This window comes from Xiphophorus hellerii, chromosome 20 (assembly GCF_003331165.1).
Source record: "Xiphophorus hellerii strain 12219 chromosome 20, Xiphophorus_hellerii-4.1, whole genome shotgun sequence".
Taxonomy (NCBI): domain Eukaryota; kingdom Metazoa; phylum Chordata; class Actinopteri; order Cyprinodontiformes; family Poeciliidae; genus Xiphophorus; species Xiphophorus hellerii.
The window spans coordinates 2,277,138-2,292,928 of NC_045691.1; the positions used below are offsets into that span (position 1 = coordinate 2,277,138).

The 15,791-nt window shown below is 38.8% G+C and overlaps 1 protein-coding gene across 4 annotated transcripts in view; it reads left to right on the forward strand.

Annotated features, from left to right (window-relative positions):
* The window catches only part of grip2b (glutamate receptor interacting protein 2b), a 241,637-nt gene that overhangs the window by 104,984 nt on the left and 120,862 nt on the right, over positions 1–15,791 (forward strand). Inside the window, exon 1 of one of the 4 annotated variants that reach the window (XM_032549119.1) lies at positions 9,267–9,399. The exons of the other annotated variants lie outside the window; for them this stretch is intronic. Coding sequence (XP_032405010.1) covers positions 9,345–9,399 — 55 coding nt within the window. The 5' untranslated portion in view covers positions 9,267–9,344. Of the gene's footprint in view, positions 1–9,266; positions 9,400–15,791 lie in introns of those variants that run through there. 4 annotated transcript variants of the gene reach the window in all.

Here is a 15,791-nt window from a genome sequence, read left to right on the forward strand (position 1 = left end):
GTAAATATATACATCACTTGTTGAAATATGTCGGTACATTCTCATTTAGTCAGTATTTTAATGAGATGGTGTGTTTGTGAAACGGATGGTTCAGGGAACCTGTAGGCGGTGCAGGGCGGCCATTTCCTCCACGTGATGATAAGATGTCTGATCATCGATGCGCTCCGGTATTAAGAGTGAACTGAGACGTTACTGTGGAAAGTAGTGATGGTGAGATGAAGCCTCATGAGGCATTGAACCACTTGAGCCAACTGGTTCGAGAAAGGGTTCATTTCTTGAGGCTTCATGTGCACACGAAACCACCTACTGGCCAGGTGTATAATCACAGCCAGCTGTATCTTAACACGTGTGATGCATTGAATTTTTGTCTATTATGGCTCTTGGGAATGACTTCACAAAAGGTGTAGGACGAAATCATTTGTCTACATAAATTATGTATACACATATGTGTATAATAAAATATTGTTTGAATGTATTCTCTGTGTGTAATTATTCCCAAAATAGTAGTGTCATGTGATATGGCATGTTGTGTAATGTTTTTCTGTGACTCTAGAAAAATGGCCTGGGCTTAATCAGGCAGAGGACAGTGAAAGTGCTTGTGGAACTAGGGAGGGGGTAGTGAATAGGCTAATGCTTGTGTAACTTGGATGATTTCATGCATTTTTATTAAGAAACAACAATTTCTCCACAGTTTTTGGTTTCACACGATTTCTCTTTTTTGACACTACATGGATGAGGTGTTATTATTGTACCCCAACTCCTTGGAGCACAATAAACACCTCACCTTTACAGAAAATAAGAAACAGTGAAAAATACAGTTCCTCATAAGCAAACCTAATGCATCTGCAAATGTTCAGTTCACCTTACCTTGTTAGGGCTTATCAAATCGAAATGTTCCCACATTGGGGAAATCCTCCTCTTTCTCGCCGGCTCCATCCTACTCCTATCCTGTCCTCGCGCTCCTAAATCTCCTATCTATCTCTCTCCTAAACTCTCCAAACACCAAACTAACTGTCTCAAACTAAATAACCACTATCCAAACTCTGCTATCCAAACTATCAAAACTCTATCCACTCTCTCAACTGACCGCAACTCGCCTACAACAACCCACATTTTGAATGGAGCCTGTGGGGTTTTTAAAGCTGTCAAACCCCGCGCCAACATCTGAGCCACTTCCCGAAGCAGTCACGTGGTACAGCCAGGCAGCGAGGCTTCTGACGTCATCGTTTTCGGCTCCTCCCCTAAATGAAGCAAGCCTCGATACGCGCTTTACGGAAACGCCCCCTCCATTACTCGACACACGCCTCGAAGCCTCGGCACATCACGTAACATCACTAGTGGAAAGTAAGTGTTAATAAAATAAGTCCTATCACGATCACACATGCGCTAAATCAGTGTGGTGTAATGCAGCTCTCTGTATTTTGTTTGTGCAGCCAGAGGCCACTGCCGTATTTCTTTTCTTGCTTTTTATACGTTGTATTTTCCTTTTTGTGCATTTACTCTGTTATTTTCGAGATTGCCACATTTCAGCAGTAGCTACCTAATGTTTGGTACGCATATGTTCTGATTTCTGAACAAAAGTAAGGAAATAAGACGGCTTAGTTTAATCTGTCTCAACTGAAAATAAAATATACATTAAGGACCCCAGTCATTGTGTCCTGTGAGGCTAAGTAATTGGACACACCTTCTAATTCAATGGGTTTTCTTTATTTTCATGACTATTTATAAGGCAAGAAATCCCACTTATTAACCTGACAGGGCAGGTTGACCTATGAAGTGAAAACCATTTCAGGTGACTACCTGTTGAAGCTCATCAAGAAAATGCAGAGTGTGTTCAAAGCAGTAATCACAGCAAAAGGTTGCTACTTTGAAGAAACTAGAATATAAGGGCTATTTTCAGTTGTTTTACACTTTTTTGTTTAGTGCATATTTCCACATGTTATTCATAGTTTTGATGCCTTCAGTGTGAATCTACAATGTCAATAGTCATGAAAATAAAGGAAACTCAGTGAATTAAAAGGTGTGTCCAAACTTTTGGTCTGTACTGTATGTGTGTGTATATATATATATAAGGAATATTACTAGCAAACTTACTAAAATAGGGAGGTCCATGACCGGCCAACACAGCTACAAGCACGCCAGGTGAAAAGCGGGACTATTAAAGCTTGACTTGTGAATGGATCAGTGACGTGTGGTCATGCCTCACCTGTCATGGAAAAATAATATATAATAATACAATAATTTATATTGCTATTTTCACCCTGTGGGTTGTACTATAAAGTACATATTTTTCATTTAGCTTAACCAATTCTGATTATTTTTTCTTCAAAATTGCAGAATTTTCGCATTTTCCCATTCAAATGGTCTGAAGCGCAGCAGCGAGCCTCACCTGGGATTGATCAACTTCTGCACTGGCTGCCATTCTATGTTCCTCCTGTCTGTACGCCGCCAATAAAATGGCTAAAAAACATTTAATGGATGAACTGATTTTCCATAAGTTCGCTTATGTATATAATGTGCAGTGCTTTTTGTCACCAACTGTGTGTGTAACTTGTTTCCTGTGCTGAGAAGCGATCATAAAAGGCAGGGAACAGATTCGTGGTGAGGCAGGCAGTTCTCTGGCCTCATGGCAGGGGGCGCTCATGATCCCAGACATTGTGACTCCACAACTGCAGAGTAAGACAGTAACGACGAGCTAGCCATGGAGCTAGCCATGGAGCTAGCCATGGAGCTAGCCATGGAGCTAGCCATGGAGCTAGCCATGGAGCTAGCCATGGAGCTAGCCATGGAGCTAGCCATGGAGCTAGCCATGGAGCTAGCCATGGCTAGCTCCATGGCTAGCTCCATGGAATCAAGTGCAGCGATATATTTATAGTTTTCTCCTCTTACCACAGCAATCACTTATTAATAAAAGGAAAATAAACATTAAGCCTTAAACCATACCACTGCAACAGACTGAATGTTTTGCTCTCTGTGTGGGAAATATTCGAGTGTGTTTTTGTGGCGTTGTTGTCAGTTGCTATGGCAACAAATCTGAGCGTAGCTGCGCTGATACAGAGAGCAAGAAAGACGTGGTTTTGAGTTGTACAGTTAACTTTAACGTTTTTTCCCTTTGCTGTGGTGCACAGCATGAATATCTACATGTCCCAGTTTGATTGAGTTGACGCAGTTCTACGGCGGCAGCGCGGCTATGCATGACATGTAAAGGAATCGTCTTTTTGCCCTCCAGCGTTGTCCGCATGCGCGAAATTTCCGTATGTAAACAATAACATGCAGGTGGGTCTATATTTGCAAATCTGATTATGATGAAGTCAGTGCCTCACCAGCATTGCACCTCTGGCTTGATGGTTTAACCAGGCCTGAGACTTTACATAGTAACCTGGCTTTAAATGATCTCCTTCACATCTGTCTGTTCCAGTCTAACCTGATCCTGAAATCCATAGGACCTGCTCATGCAGCTCAGATGTTCTGCTGGAGCGATTTCCAACAAACAAGTAAAACAATGACAACATTCTGTGGTTTTATATGTGACAAACTATTTCTAAAATGAGGTTGTTTGATTTATAACAAAGTATCTCTGGTGTTTTTACCTTTTAAATAGCAGTACTGTTCAGTAAAAAACATATTTCGTATGTGTAACGTCTATGGCATGCTCTTGTCTGGTACATACCTCACATAAAGCCCTTGCTGTTCACTGGTAAATAATGCATCTCTCAGAAACTGGCTGAATTTGGTTGTTGAGGAGAGGACATTTCTAACTCTACTAAAAATCAATATTTTTACTCTACGAGTGTTGCATAAACCATGCAGAGGACTGCAGCTCACAGCTGCAGATGTCTGATTTTATTTTATTTTTTCTGAGAGAGCCAGTATGTCTAATTTAAGTCACTGTTGCAAAATACTCAATGCTTGTGTTTTTAGCCTAGCAGATAGTAGTAAAATAAAACAACTGGAAACAAAACATGCAAAACCAGCTTTAATTTGTGAGAACATATAGGATTTATTCAGTTTATAATCCTGTTGGTAATCTTGATGGTAATCTTTTACCTGCTGTGCAGACCTGTTTTCAAACTGAACTGAATTACTGCATGTGTTGAATTGAACAACCATATTGGCTTTGTGCAATACTCTGCGGACTCTGCTCTTGTGATGATTTATTAAACAAGCTGTGGACCGTTGGTTCCTGCTCTGCTCATCTGCATTGTTCGCTCTGTTCCAGCACAGATTTCAGGTTTTATCTGTCTGCACTCCTCCTGTCACCCACATTAGGCTGAATTGGGATTTGATGGCCAATCTACTGGGAGATATAGTTAATGAATAAGTAATGGCATGAGAAAAATAGTCAAAATTCTTCAGTTTTATGTTTTTCTGCTGTTTCAATTGTTTATGGAAAATATTTTATTAGTTTAGTAAATGTATATATTATTTTATTTTGTCATTGGAGACTAAATAATTAAATAAACTGAGAGTAGCTTTAACGTGGTCCTTTGAACATCTGCAGTCAGTCTGTAGTGAAAAGGTGGTAAAGGTTCCTTTGTCACACAGCAGCTCTTTGATTAATAACTCTGTCAAACACAAGAGACTCCCCAGGAAACCAGAAAATGATGTGGTTGCATTCTGCAAAGTGTATCTTACTTTAATCTTCCTTCTTAACTTCTGGAAGAAAATCCTTGGATGTTTTTTTTGATTTTTTTTACTGAAATGTCTATGTTTTTTGTAAACAAACAAATATGACATAGCCTAATACTTTCATGGGGTAGAGTATCACTTTAGAGAGAATTTTGAATAATTTTTTTCCCACCTTTTTATTGAGGACAAAAGTTTTGATTTATCATTAGGAATAACTAAATCAATCTTAAAAGCTACAAAAAAAAAAAAATCATGGGAAAAAAATGTGTTAAGTATATGGTGAAGAGAAAGTGCCTATCATCAGTTCTATATAGAATAATATCAGGAAATACCGGCTATGAGCATGGGGTTCTTTGGTTTTCATTTGTGGTATTTTTTGTATTTTAATCACTTCCAAGTTTTATATTATTGTTAATAAGGTCTTGCCATACCTGGTTAATGTTTCTGTTGTCATTATTGTTAGAAGAATTTTGCAATATTTGTCCATTTTCTTGTGTTTAGTTTCTTACTTAATTCTTGTTGTCTCTGTATTTTAGTTCATTCTCTTCAAATTCACACAAATCTGTCTATTTTCTGTTAATGTAAAAAAAACCCCACAATTTTGCAATTGCAGTGTTGCATTAAATGAGAAAGGAAATTAAAATCTAATAAGATTTATCTTGTTCATGCGATGAGTCATTAAAAATTGTGGCAGTGACGGATGTAACAGCTACATGAGATATGTTCATAATTCAGCCAATCAGAGGAGACGTCTGATTCAGGCTACAAGCTCTACCCGTTTGGGAGCGGTTACCTATGCGTCTTATTGTCATCCGCCATTTTACAGAAAGGTTTCGACAAACTGGACTCGCACAACTTTTTATGAACTGTGATGCTGTGAGAGCTTTGGCGGCGCCAGCTGCTTATTGTCTGAAAAAACAAAAACAAACCATCATCCTCCTGCTACTTCCTGTTGTCTTCTTCGTCTGTTCCACCTGTAGTAACATCCAGCTGTTCATCACCTGGCTTGTGTGATGCAAAAAAAGTGTTTCCATTGTAGTTTTGATAGAATGACCTCATAGTGAAAAACCTTTTTATCAAAATACATGTTTTGTTTTTTTTTCAAAACTGTTGTGCTTTGGTTAAGCAAATTTATTTTCATAATTTCAATTTGTACACTTCTATGTTTAAACGAACCAATCTACTGATTTCTCCGTTCTTTGGCCTTATGTCAACACACGTTTTTTCTACAGAGCTGTCAGCTGCCAAATTTGTAATTTTGCATAGATGAAAATTTTTACTTTACTTGGACATGTTAAATCCTGGAACTGAAAAAAATGACTTTCTCTACAGTGTGGCTGAATAAATTGTGAAGAAAAGCTTTGTCCTTAAAGTTTTCAAATTCTCTCCTTCTCATTTTTATTTCTTCAACTCTTTGCCTCTACGTTCCCTTTCAGCCTCCTCAGTATCACATTTTGTGAGTCCTGATCTCATGTAGGCAGATGTGTGGGTGTTTTTTTTGCCAGCAATTTTCTGAGGATGTGCATGCAGCTGATAAACAATGTTAGTTTTTTTCTGAGATAAAAACGCCGCCATAAACTTGCTGCTTTGCATTTCAATGCACTTGGTCTCTGTGTGAATTCTAGCATACGGTCTATGGAAACACACACATGTTGAAACAGTTTTTTCGGTATGTAAGTGTTAGCCATGGAATTAGAGAAAATCTTAAATAAGCAAAGTGTTGATGGATGATCTGCCTCATGCTGCTCTGAGCCTCAAAGGTTTTGAGTTTATTTAGTTTAACTTAATGTTCGTAAAAATGTTTTTGCTATAAATGATAAGAAAGTAGAGATGTTTTTTGCACCCAACTTAGGAGTCAGTTTTGCATTACATGTCGCAAAAATTACATCAGAACAATTTCCACTTACTTTCCAACTGTCTGTGCAACAGAACAGAACCTGATAGTTTCTTGTCATATTTCAGCTAAGATATGAAAATGCCATAGCCACTCTCAGAAGGAAATGAATACTGTACCTAAAATAGTCTTTTTTCTATGTGGGTGTAGGCTGACTGTATCCCTGTAAGACTAAACTGACTCCTTCACAGCTGAGCTTTCAGAGTCGAGGCTTCCCCAAGACTCTGCCAAAACCGGGAGGTTTTCAGATGCTCAACTGATTTACTCAATTCTAGATGACATTTGTCCTCTCTGTCCAGTCGTTCTTTGTCATCATGTCATTTTCCTCCAGCTCTCCCTGTTCCTCTCCTCTTCCTCTCCTCTGTGGACTGTAATGTCCATTTCCAAAGAGGTGATACTTCACCAGATCTGCTCAATGTTTGCCACTGCTTTATTCGCCTTTTTGTCGTCTTTGCAACTCTTTAGTTGACCCTCTTGTTCTTTTTTAATAATCAAAAGTCCTGCAACATTTTTTCTTCTCGTTTTTCTTCTCATTCCTACACTTTCCATATTTCCATACTTTCCATATTACCCCCCAAGCTTCCTTCACACTCTTCAACTTCCTGCTCCTCTTTCAAATATCCCATCCTACTCCTTCACCTCCTAATTTCTCTGTTCTTTTCTTCCTCCACTGAGCTCAGGCATTTGCAGCTTTGATCTCGCTGTCATTTAAAAAAATTCACTCCATCCTCTGAACTCAGCTACCATGACAGTATAAGAGAGAGAGACCTTTACAGATAATGAGGAGGAAGGTGAGAGAGAGTTTGAGTGGTGGATCATAAGATTTGAAGCGATGAATTGGAGTAAGACGGGTTAAACTGGGAGGAAAGGAGTCCTTAACGAGGTTTGCCTTGGGGTTGAGACAATTATGGAGAGAAAGAGAAAAAGACAGAAACACACTTCTGAATTCTTGTTGTGCAGATGAAATTGAATCCAATTAAATCATTAAAATACTAACACTGAAAGCCTGCACTGGATAACTCTTTATTCACAAAAAGCCTAAATTGATGCAAAGAAACTGTTTGGGTAAAAGGTTAAAATAATTTCAATACTTTCTTTTTTATCTCTAAGACTGAAATTTCATGCAGATGAGCATTTTAAGTTGTGGTTTGTCCAGATTGCAGATCATCAGTGGTTTTCGTTGCAGCCCATTTCAGCTGATCAATCAGCTGATTCTTTTCTACTTATTAAAATGCAAAATCTCCTACAGAGGCGGCTTGCTGAGTAACTTCAGTATGCGTAGCTTCGCTTCTCCCTGCTTTCAGTCCAAGCTTCACGCCAGCTCCTTTACAAACTGATTGACTTGTCTGCTCCACATGCTTTCTGTACATATGACATGCTATGTTGGCACATAAATCTTACTCAAAAATGCACCTATTTGAATGTATTCATGAGAGGCACAATTCTGAAAAATGCACAGGAAAAGGACAGAATGAAAGGAAATTCAAAATGATCCATGCTACTGAATCTACTGAGTTTTTCTACTCTGGACTTGTTCATAGATTTCATATCCTCGACCATGAGCAAGATGTTTTGTTGGCTTACTTTAGTTTCTTGCACACTGACTTTCAGAATTGCAAGATATGAGAAAAACATTGTGATAATCTTTCTGTTCCACCGTCACAAGCTTCCCTTCGCTCTCTGTAAGCTCTAGCCACTAAGTTACTAAAATCTTTTTCAAGTATTACAGTAAAGAGTTACTGGAACAAGCACTGGAACTGCTTGTTCCAGTGGTTATTGGGGGAGAGGCAGGCTAAACTTTTGAAGGCCTCCAGTCCATCACAGGGAAACATAGAAACACACAGGACAGACACTCACACCTGAGAACAACTTAAAAAGATTAATGAACTAACAGTCCAGCTTTTGACTGTGAAAGGAAGTTGGAGTCACCAGAGGGAACTCAGAGATGTGTAGAGACAACATGCAAACTCCATGAATAATGGGATTTGAACCCAGGATCTTCTTGCTTGAAGACAATGGTGTTAGCGATTCACCAAATGATTGAAGTACCTCCATTATTAAAATTCTTTGAGGCAAATTAACTGTCCAGAAGTTTGATTAAATTATGTTTTACCTTTTAGTGACTTTAGTTGCGGTCGGATAATTATTTATGTTGCACAACGCTCTCCCTTCTGCCAATGAGTGGCTGATGTATGCTAAGTACTATTAGCATAGCATAGTGTGACCAAACTTCCTCTCTTCCCCAAACATGTCTGCTTTTCACTTTATACCTGACTATGACTATTTTTTTTGGGGGGTCGCCATTTTGTCATGCACTGAAGACTAAGTTATGTGGCCCAGACTTTAAGTCATCGGTCTTTGACCTGTCAGCCTTGGGCTTGCTGTGTTTCTTTCACAATTGTTCTTTTTTTCTTATGAAATAGACATTTGGCAGGGGTTATAAGGAGAAATGAGAAAAAGATAAGTAAAACCAAAAGAGAGGAGATAATGGAGTTAGAGGATGATGGAAGCAGATGACGGGCAGCTAAGTTTGACTTCTTCCCACACAGAGAGAGTGAACGACACCAGAAAGAGGTGAAAGATGGAGGAGTGGGGAGGAGGCTCCCCTGTTAGAAAGAAGGACTCGCTTTCTCTGTCTCTCCTTCTTCTCTTTGCCATGTGACCGGCCAGAGCTCCAATACCGCTCTCTTTCACTCCCTGCCTCTACTTCTATCCTTCGCTCAGCTCACACTATGTCAAACTGAGGAGGAAGAGAAGGAGGAGGAAGAACAAGAGGAATAGAGAGAAAGAAGCAGGAAGAAGAGAAAGAGTAACGAAGAGGATGTTTTCTGTCTCGCTAAAGTGCCGGATGGGGGTCATCAGACGCCGAATCAAGGGTACAGAGTGCATTTGTGATTGTCAGATTGCTGCTAACTATGAAAGCAGTATGTCTGTCAGCTGTTTGTTTTTCTTTGTGGGTGTGTGTGTGTGTGTTTTAGGTGATTGTTGGCATATGTTGGATCAGAACATTATGGTATGCATCTTTGTCAACACACTGAATAGTATATTTATTCAGCTATTTTAGAAAAAGTATCTAGTTGTGTTTCTGAGTTTGTTTCCTGGAGTCGTAGCATTTGGACATGTTTGTGTGGAAACCTGTGTACCAAGTTACTGTTCATCTAAACTGTATCCCTCTGCGGCTGCATTATGATGTAAATGCCTCCTCCATGATGTTGAGTTCAGGTAATTTTTCCATTCGTTTCCTGCTGACAGCTTCTGTTTTTACGTCCACTGTGAAATTCTTCTCTTGCTAGCTCTGCAATGCTGATTGTCCACAGGAATCCAATGGAAAAGCTGGATGGGTTTTGTGCTTTGAGTGAAATAAAAGATGTCATTGTCTCTCTGTAAGTCAGCGTGACACAAGCAGGTAAAGTGTCCCAGCTGGTGTTCAGAGACAAGTTACTCTTGACTTTGTTTGGCTTTGTCTTTTCAGCATCTCTATAAGTTGCTTTTCTGAGTTTTTATTGCTTTCATGGCTTGAGATATTGTTGTCTTATGGGACTGTAGTTAATGTGTGATATTACTGAAGTTACTATTCTGAGCAGGTGAAATGATTCCTTATGCAAAGATATTTTTAACTTGACCCCAAATAGCTTTTTCTGTGTTTGATTTATTATTAGTGAACATCAAAAGTGCTTCTTTGAGGGAAAATAGATTATACATGTTTGTATTGTTATTTTCCTTTAATATATCCCAACACTTATTGTGAAGTGTGTAATGAAAAGCACATAAAAATGTGACATAGGAAAGGTAAAGTCAGCATGGTGTGTCAGATCCAGGTAACACCTTGACACAGCATCCATACAAAGTACAAGATGAAAAATGGTGGGAAGGCTAATATTTTATGCATGTAAATTCTGACAAGACACAATTTTGTGGCAAGCCCTCCTGTCCCCAGAGAACTGCTGTGGGAAAAGACAACATAGGTTTTCCATTTGCGATCCTTTCTGTCACATTTGCTGAACCAGAATCTGCGTTTCTGGTGAAGTTTGTGCACTGAAGCAGAGAAATGGACCTCAGTTTCATGGACTTTGAGTACATACATTTAAATATAAACATATAAACCATCGTCGTCATTATTTCCTCAGCCAGGTTAACAATATGTGAGCAGTGCAGCTTCCTCCTCTCAGACAACGTATGTGGCTGTCGGTGAAAGTGTCTGAACTACTTCAGTGTTTCACATTTTCTCATGTTATTACCCAAAACATCAATGTGTGTTTTAATTTGACAAAACTGACACAACATTGTACATAATTGTGAATTTGAAGAAATATGAAGAATACTAAAATATTTTTTTGTTTGTTTTTACAAATAAACCATAAAAAGTGAGCATCAATCAGAACGTATGTATGACTGGATTGAATTTACTTTTCTGTAAAATGCCTTAATTGAAAACATTTCATAACATGATGTGAATTGGTGTTATATAAATAATTAAATTCAAACACAAACAATCATGGAAGTCCACCTGAAATTGAACACACCAGCAACCAAGAGCGTCTTTGTAACTTTGAGCAAGTTGCAGAAAGTCCTTTATTTACGGTTTTCTCTAACAGTGACAAGAAGAAAACTGTGGTTAAAAGAAAACTGGATGTCGTTCAGTTTACACCTGGCGGGGATAAAGAAGCTGGTCAGAGCCGATGGAGGCTAAATACAGACCAGTACTGGGAATAATATCAGAGGCTGCAAGAAACTGGAGGTTCAACTTCCAGCAGAAAACGGCCTAACCATCCAGTCAGAACTACAGCAGCCTGCGGTTCTGACTGCTGCCTTGATCAAAACCCCCACAGTTTAGATCAAGGCTTTTTCATGTATGACCCATTCAAGGCTGAGTCCTAATTTTAATTGAGAATCTGTGGCAAGATTTGAAAACTGATGTTTACAAACACTCCCCAGCTGAGTTTGAGTTATTTTCCAAAGAGAAATAGGCCAGAAATTTATTCTCTAGATGTGCAAAGCTGGCAGAGACGTGGCCCTGACACTTCAAGTACCACAAAGGAGTAGTTTCCACAAAATACTGACACAGTTTGCATAAATAAGAATGCACATTTGGAAAAATAATTGTATTTTTTGTGTTAACTTGTATGTACCACTTTCTGTTGATCCATTTATCACATAAAAGTGCAATAAGACACATTGACGTTTGTGGTTCTGACATGTCAAAATCTAAAGGATTTGAGTGCTTTTGCAATGCACCTTTAATTGAACACTTAAAACTCCAATTGATTGCATTTCCTATCTCATGTAACATGAAGTTCACTGTGTTTTTTCTGCTTGCTACAAGTTTGCAAGACGCCACAGAGCCTGCTGTGAAATGAGAACCTGCCACAGTTTCTCATTTTCAAAGTTTTTCCAAGTCTTGCAATGTGGTGTCGCTGTTAGACATTCTTTTATAAGAATACAGTTATTTCTGTGATCCTGTTGCCATAGTTGAAGCTGCTGCACTATTTGAGACTTAACCCTTTAAAACCACAACAAGAAAAAAAAAAGGTAAAAATATTTGTTTGTATTTTCTGTTTCTGTTTCTTTGGGTTGGAAATGAGCACAATCAAGGTTTTGTTTAACAGCCCACAGCTTTCTAAGCATTACTCTGGCCTATGATAAACAGCTGACATGCATCTTTGTGCTAAAATCACAGGAAGTGCTACACAATAACATGAGGAAAGGTTCGGCATAAAAGTAAAAGAAAAAAAAATCACAGAAAAATGTTTTGAGTCATCAGATCTGAATTTTCACACAATTGTATCGAGACATAAAACTATGTTGGATTTCCTTTTAGTAACGGAAGCAAGAAAAGTTACAAATAAACAGTACAAAGTTAATAAGTAAATAAAATGTCAATAATTACATTTAACAACTATGCATAAAATAAAAGAATATTTGTGATGTATTTCTCAACATATAACTTTGTTTTAGAGTTGCAGCATAATATTTTTTTACTGGTGATATCCTGTACAGCTTTGCTTAATTGCATTTATATACTTGAAAACACAAAAAACATTTCTGACTCTTTTTCTTGGACTCCTTATCTGATGGATGATTCAACATTACAAACACTTCATAAACAATTCATATAACTTCTGGATTTACATCACAATTAGTTCCTGATTTTCATTAAAACACTGAAAGCATCATTCCTGACATTTCTATTCTGACAGCAGTTGCTTTGCCTTTGCTTGTCACAGTGGCCTTGTGTCTTAAACTCCAGTCCTCAATGGCCGCTGCCCTGACACTTTGAGACGTGTTTCTACTTTAACACAACTGAGTCAGATAACCAGGTCATTAGTGAAACTCTGGAGAACTTTTTTCATTCTAATAATAACATAAATCAGCCATTTGATTCAGGTGTGTTGGACTGGGGACACATCTACAAACCTTTGTATTCTGGTTATTGTTGTAAGCTGGTTCAGTGATGGAGGACTGATAGACGATGACCAACCAGATCTGATGATTGACTGGTAGACTTGGTTAAAACTGTAGAAAACACTTCTTAGTGAGATCCTTCTGGTTCAATAGTTCAAATTTCTTTTGTGGACCAACCAGGAAATGGCAATAAAAGCTTAAGTGGCAAACATCCAGTGGAACAGTGAGTCTGCTGAGCTTTTCATACTCAGCTGAGTATAGTAAGAATAGTTACTGGCATGATGGATGAGCATTGTTGTGTTGATGGTCTGACGGTGGAGTGTCGGAAAGAGTAAGAGCTTCTTAAAGAGACAGAAGCCCAATTTCAAAGCGTCAAATTATGAAGTCAAGTTTCGTTCAAATCGTTTTTTCAAATCATGTATTTTCATAACATCTGATGGTAACATAGTTACTTGACTGTGCTATAAAATGGCACTATGTGCCTGTAAAAACACCTAGTACTCCCTCTTTAACTTATTCCGGTTATGCTTGTATTTACTGTGAAAAATGTTGCATGTTGTGTTGCCAGGTTGTTTTCAGCTGCAGTTGTTTCCCAGATCTCACCTCCAGGTCTGGTGGTTTTATTCGTAGCTCAATAAAACTTTTGTTTTGTTGTCAAACAGGCAATTCCTTAAAGGCTTTTCCCTACATTCTTAAATGTTTTATATCTCTTTGTGTGCTGTCAGATTCCTAATGGAATACAATACTGCTGCAAATGTTTGCACCACCATTAACGCTATAATGTGTTTTTTTCAGATTAAAGGGTTCAGTGACAACCACAGAAGGCTTTTTAAGAACCCATAAGTAATTATACTTTATCATTCTTCATGCGCTGGGTTTCCATTTAGAGAAAATAACTCATTTATAAAACAGATGCTGAAGATGATATGTTTTACACAAGCAGAATTATGTTTGTTTTAGCATATTAATACATGCAAATGGATTATTATAACACCCACATAAGAGGGCAAACTTTGAAAACGCATACAAATATGAATTCTTCATTTTGACAGTATTTTATTTCAAATCCTTCACCAGCTAAGATTTTATGCACAGCTGAATTTAACTGTATGTAATTTATGTACTGACCCTGTTTGTCTTGACATGTAGGGAATGGATCTTATATGAATAAACTAAACTGCATAGATTATGTAACTTTTAGTTTGCATCGTCGATGAATTTTCTTATTCTGGTCTCAGGATTTGCAACCTATCACAAATATCTGTGTCTCTGGGTTTTTGGTCCGGCAGGAACGTCTTTAGGGCTGCACAGTGGCGCAGTTGGTAGCACTGTTGCCTTGCAGCAAGAAGGTCCTGGGTTCGATTCCCGGCCGGGGTCTTTCTGCATGGAGTTTGCATGTTCTCCCTGTGCATGCGTGGGTTCTCTCCGGGTACTCCGGCTTCCTCCCACAGTCCAAAAACATGACTGTCAGGTCAATTGGTTTCTCTAAATTCTCCCTAGGTGTGAGTGTGTGTGTGCATGGTTGTTTGTCCTGTCTGTCTCTGTGTTGCCCTGCGACAGACTGGCGACCTGTCCAGGGTGTACCCCGCCTCTCGCCCGGAACGTAGCTGGAGATAGGCACCAGCAACCCTCCCGACCCCATTAGGGACAAGGGTGAACAGAAAATGGATGGATGGATGGATGAGGAACGTCTTTATGAGGATTGTTTGGTACTTCAAGTCTGACATGTTTGGGACCGAATGTTTACAGGATCTGCTTGTGTGTGAGACTCAGAGTGAGACTCATAGTTGTTTTCATGTGGTGCTTGGGGCCACTGTGCTGTGTGTGGGCGTGTGTGTGTGTGTGTGTGTGTGTGTGTGTGTCTATTTGAATGTTTTAAAGGACTGATCTCAGAAGATCTGAAAGCGGTTTGGATCACTACACTCTCTTCTTCTTTGTGTGCGCTTGCTGAGATTCAATATAAATGAGGCCACAGTTCACACTATGAGGTGTTTGTGTTTGGATGGCGTGTTTACATGGCGAGGTGATGTCAGCGGTATTTGGGAATACAGCCTTGTTTCTGTGTGCAGGAATGTTTTTGCAGTGAATGGAGGAAATAGAAACTCACATCAAAGTTGTGCATTTTTCTTATTGAGGATATGAGACGCTACGAGAAGCTCACTTATCTGGAGATCAATTCAGAATATACTTTCCAGTTCTGTGATCTGCAGCTGTTCCTTCTCAAATTCAAACGTATATAGACTCTAAATGTGAGACAGGATGGAAAACAAGTGAGACATCAGCTGCAGCAAATGTAGAGAAAACAGAGACACCAGTTAAAACTTTTGTTTCTGCTCTGAGAAATAGTTGGTCAGCAGAATATAATACACTTAAGTAACTGAAAATTACCACAGGTTACCGTGATTGAGAGTTGGATGCTTGGACAGCCTCAGTGTGGATCTCAACACTCAGTAAACTATGAAGAAAATTCACCCAAATCTGGATATTACTGAAGTGAATTCTGGGAGATGTAGGCAGCAGCTCTTTGGTCCCACAATTCCAACTGCATTCTTTGAAACCACACATATTCTCTGATGTCTTGTTGGATCAATCTGAATGATGTGCATCACAAAATGATCCATAAATAGTGAACTGCAGATAAATGTATGCTGACAACCTGACAGAATCTGTAACTCCTGATGAAAGCAGGACTCACTCTGATGATTTATCCATCTAAAGCAGCTCACACATTGCTTTTTTTCTATATTAGTTGATTGCTAAGTTAAAATATTCTCAGGACAATGAGAGAATGATTTGGCTCCCATCATCGGCTCTGACCTCATCATTTGGCCCTTTTTAAGATATGCCTAAGCAGTTTGAATGGCAG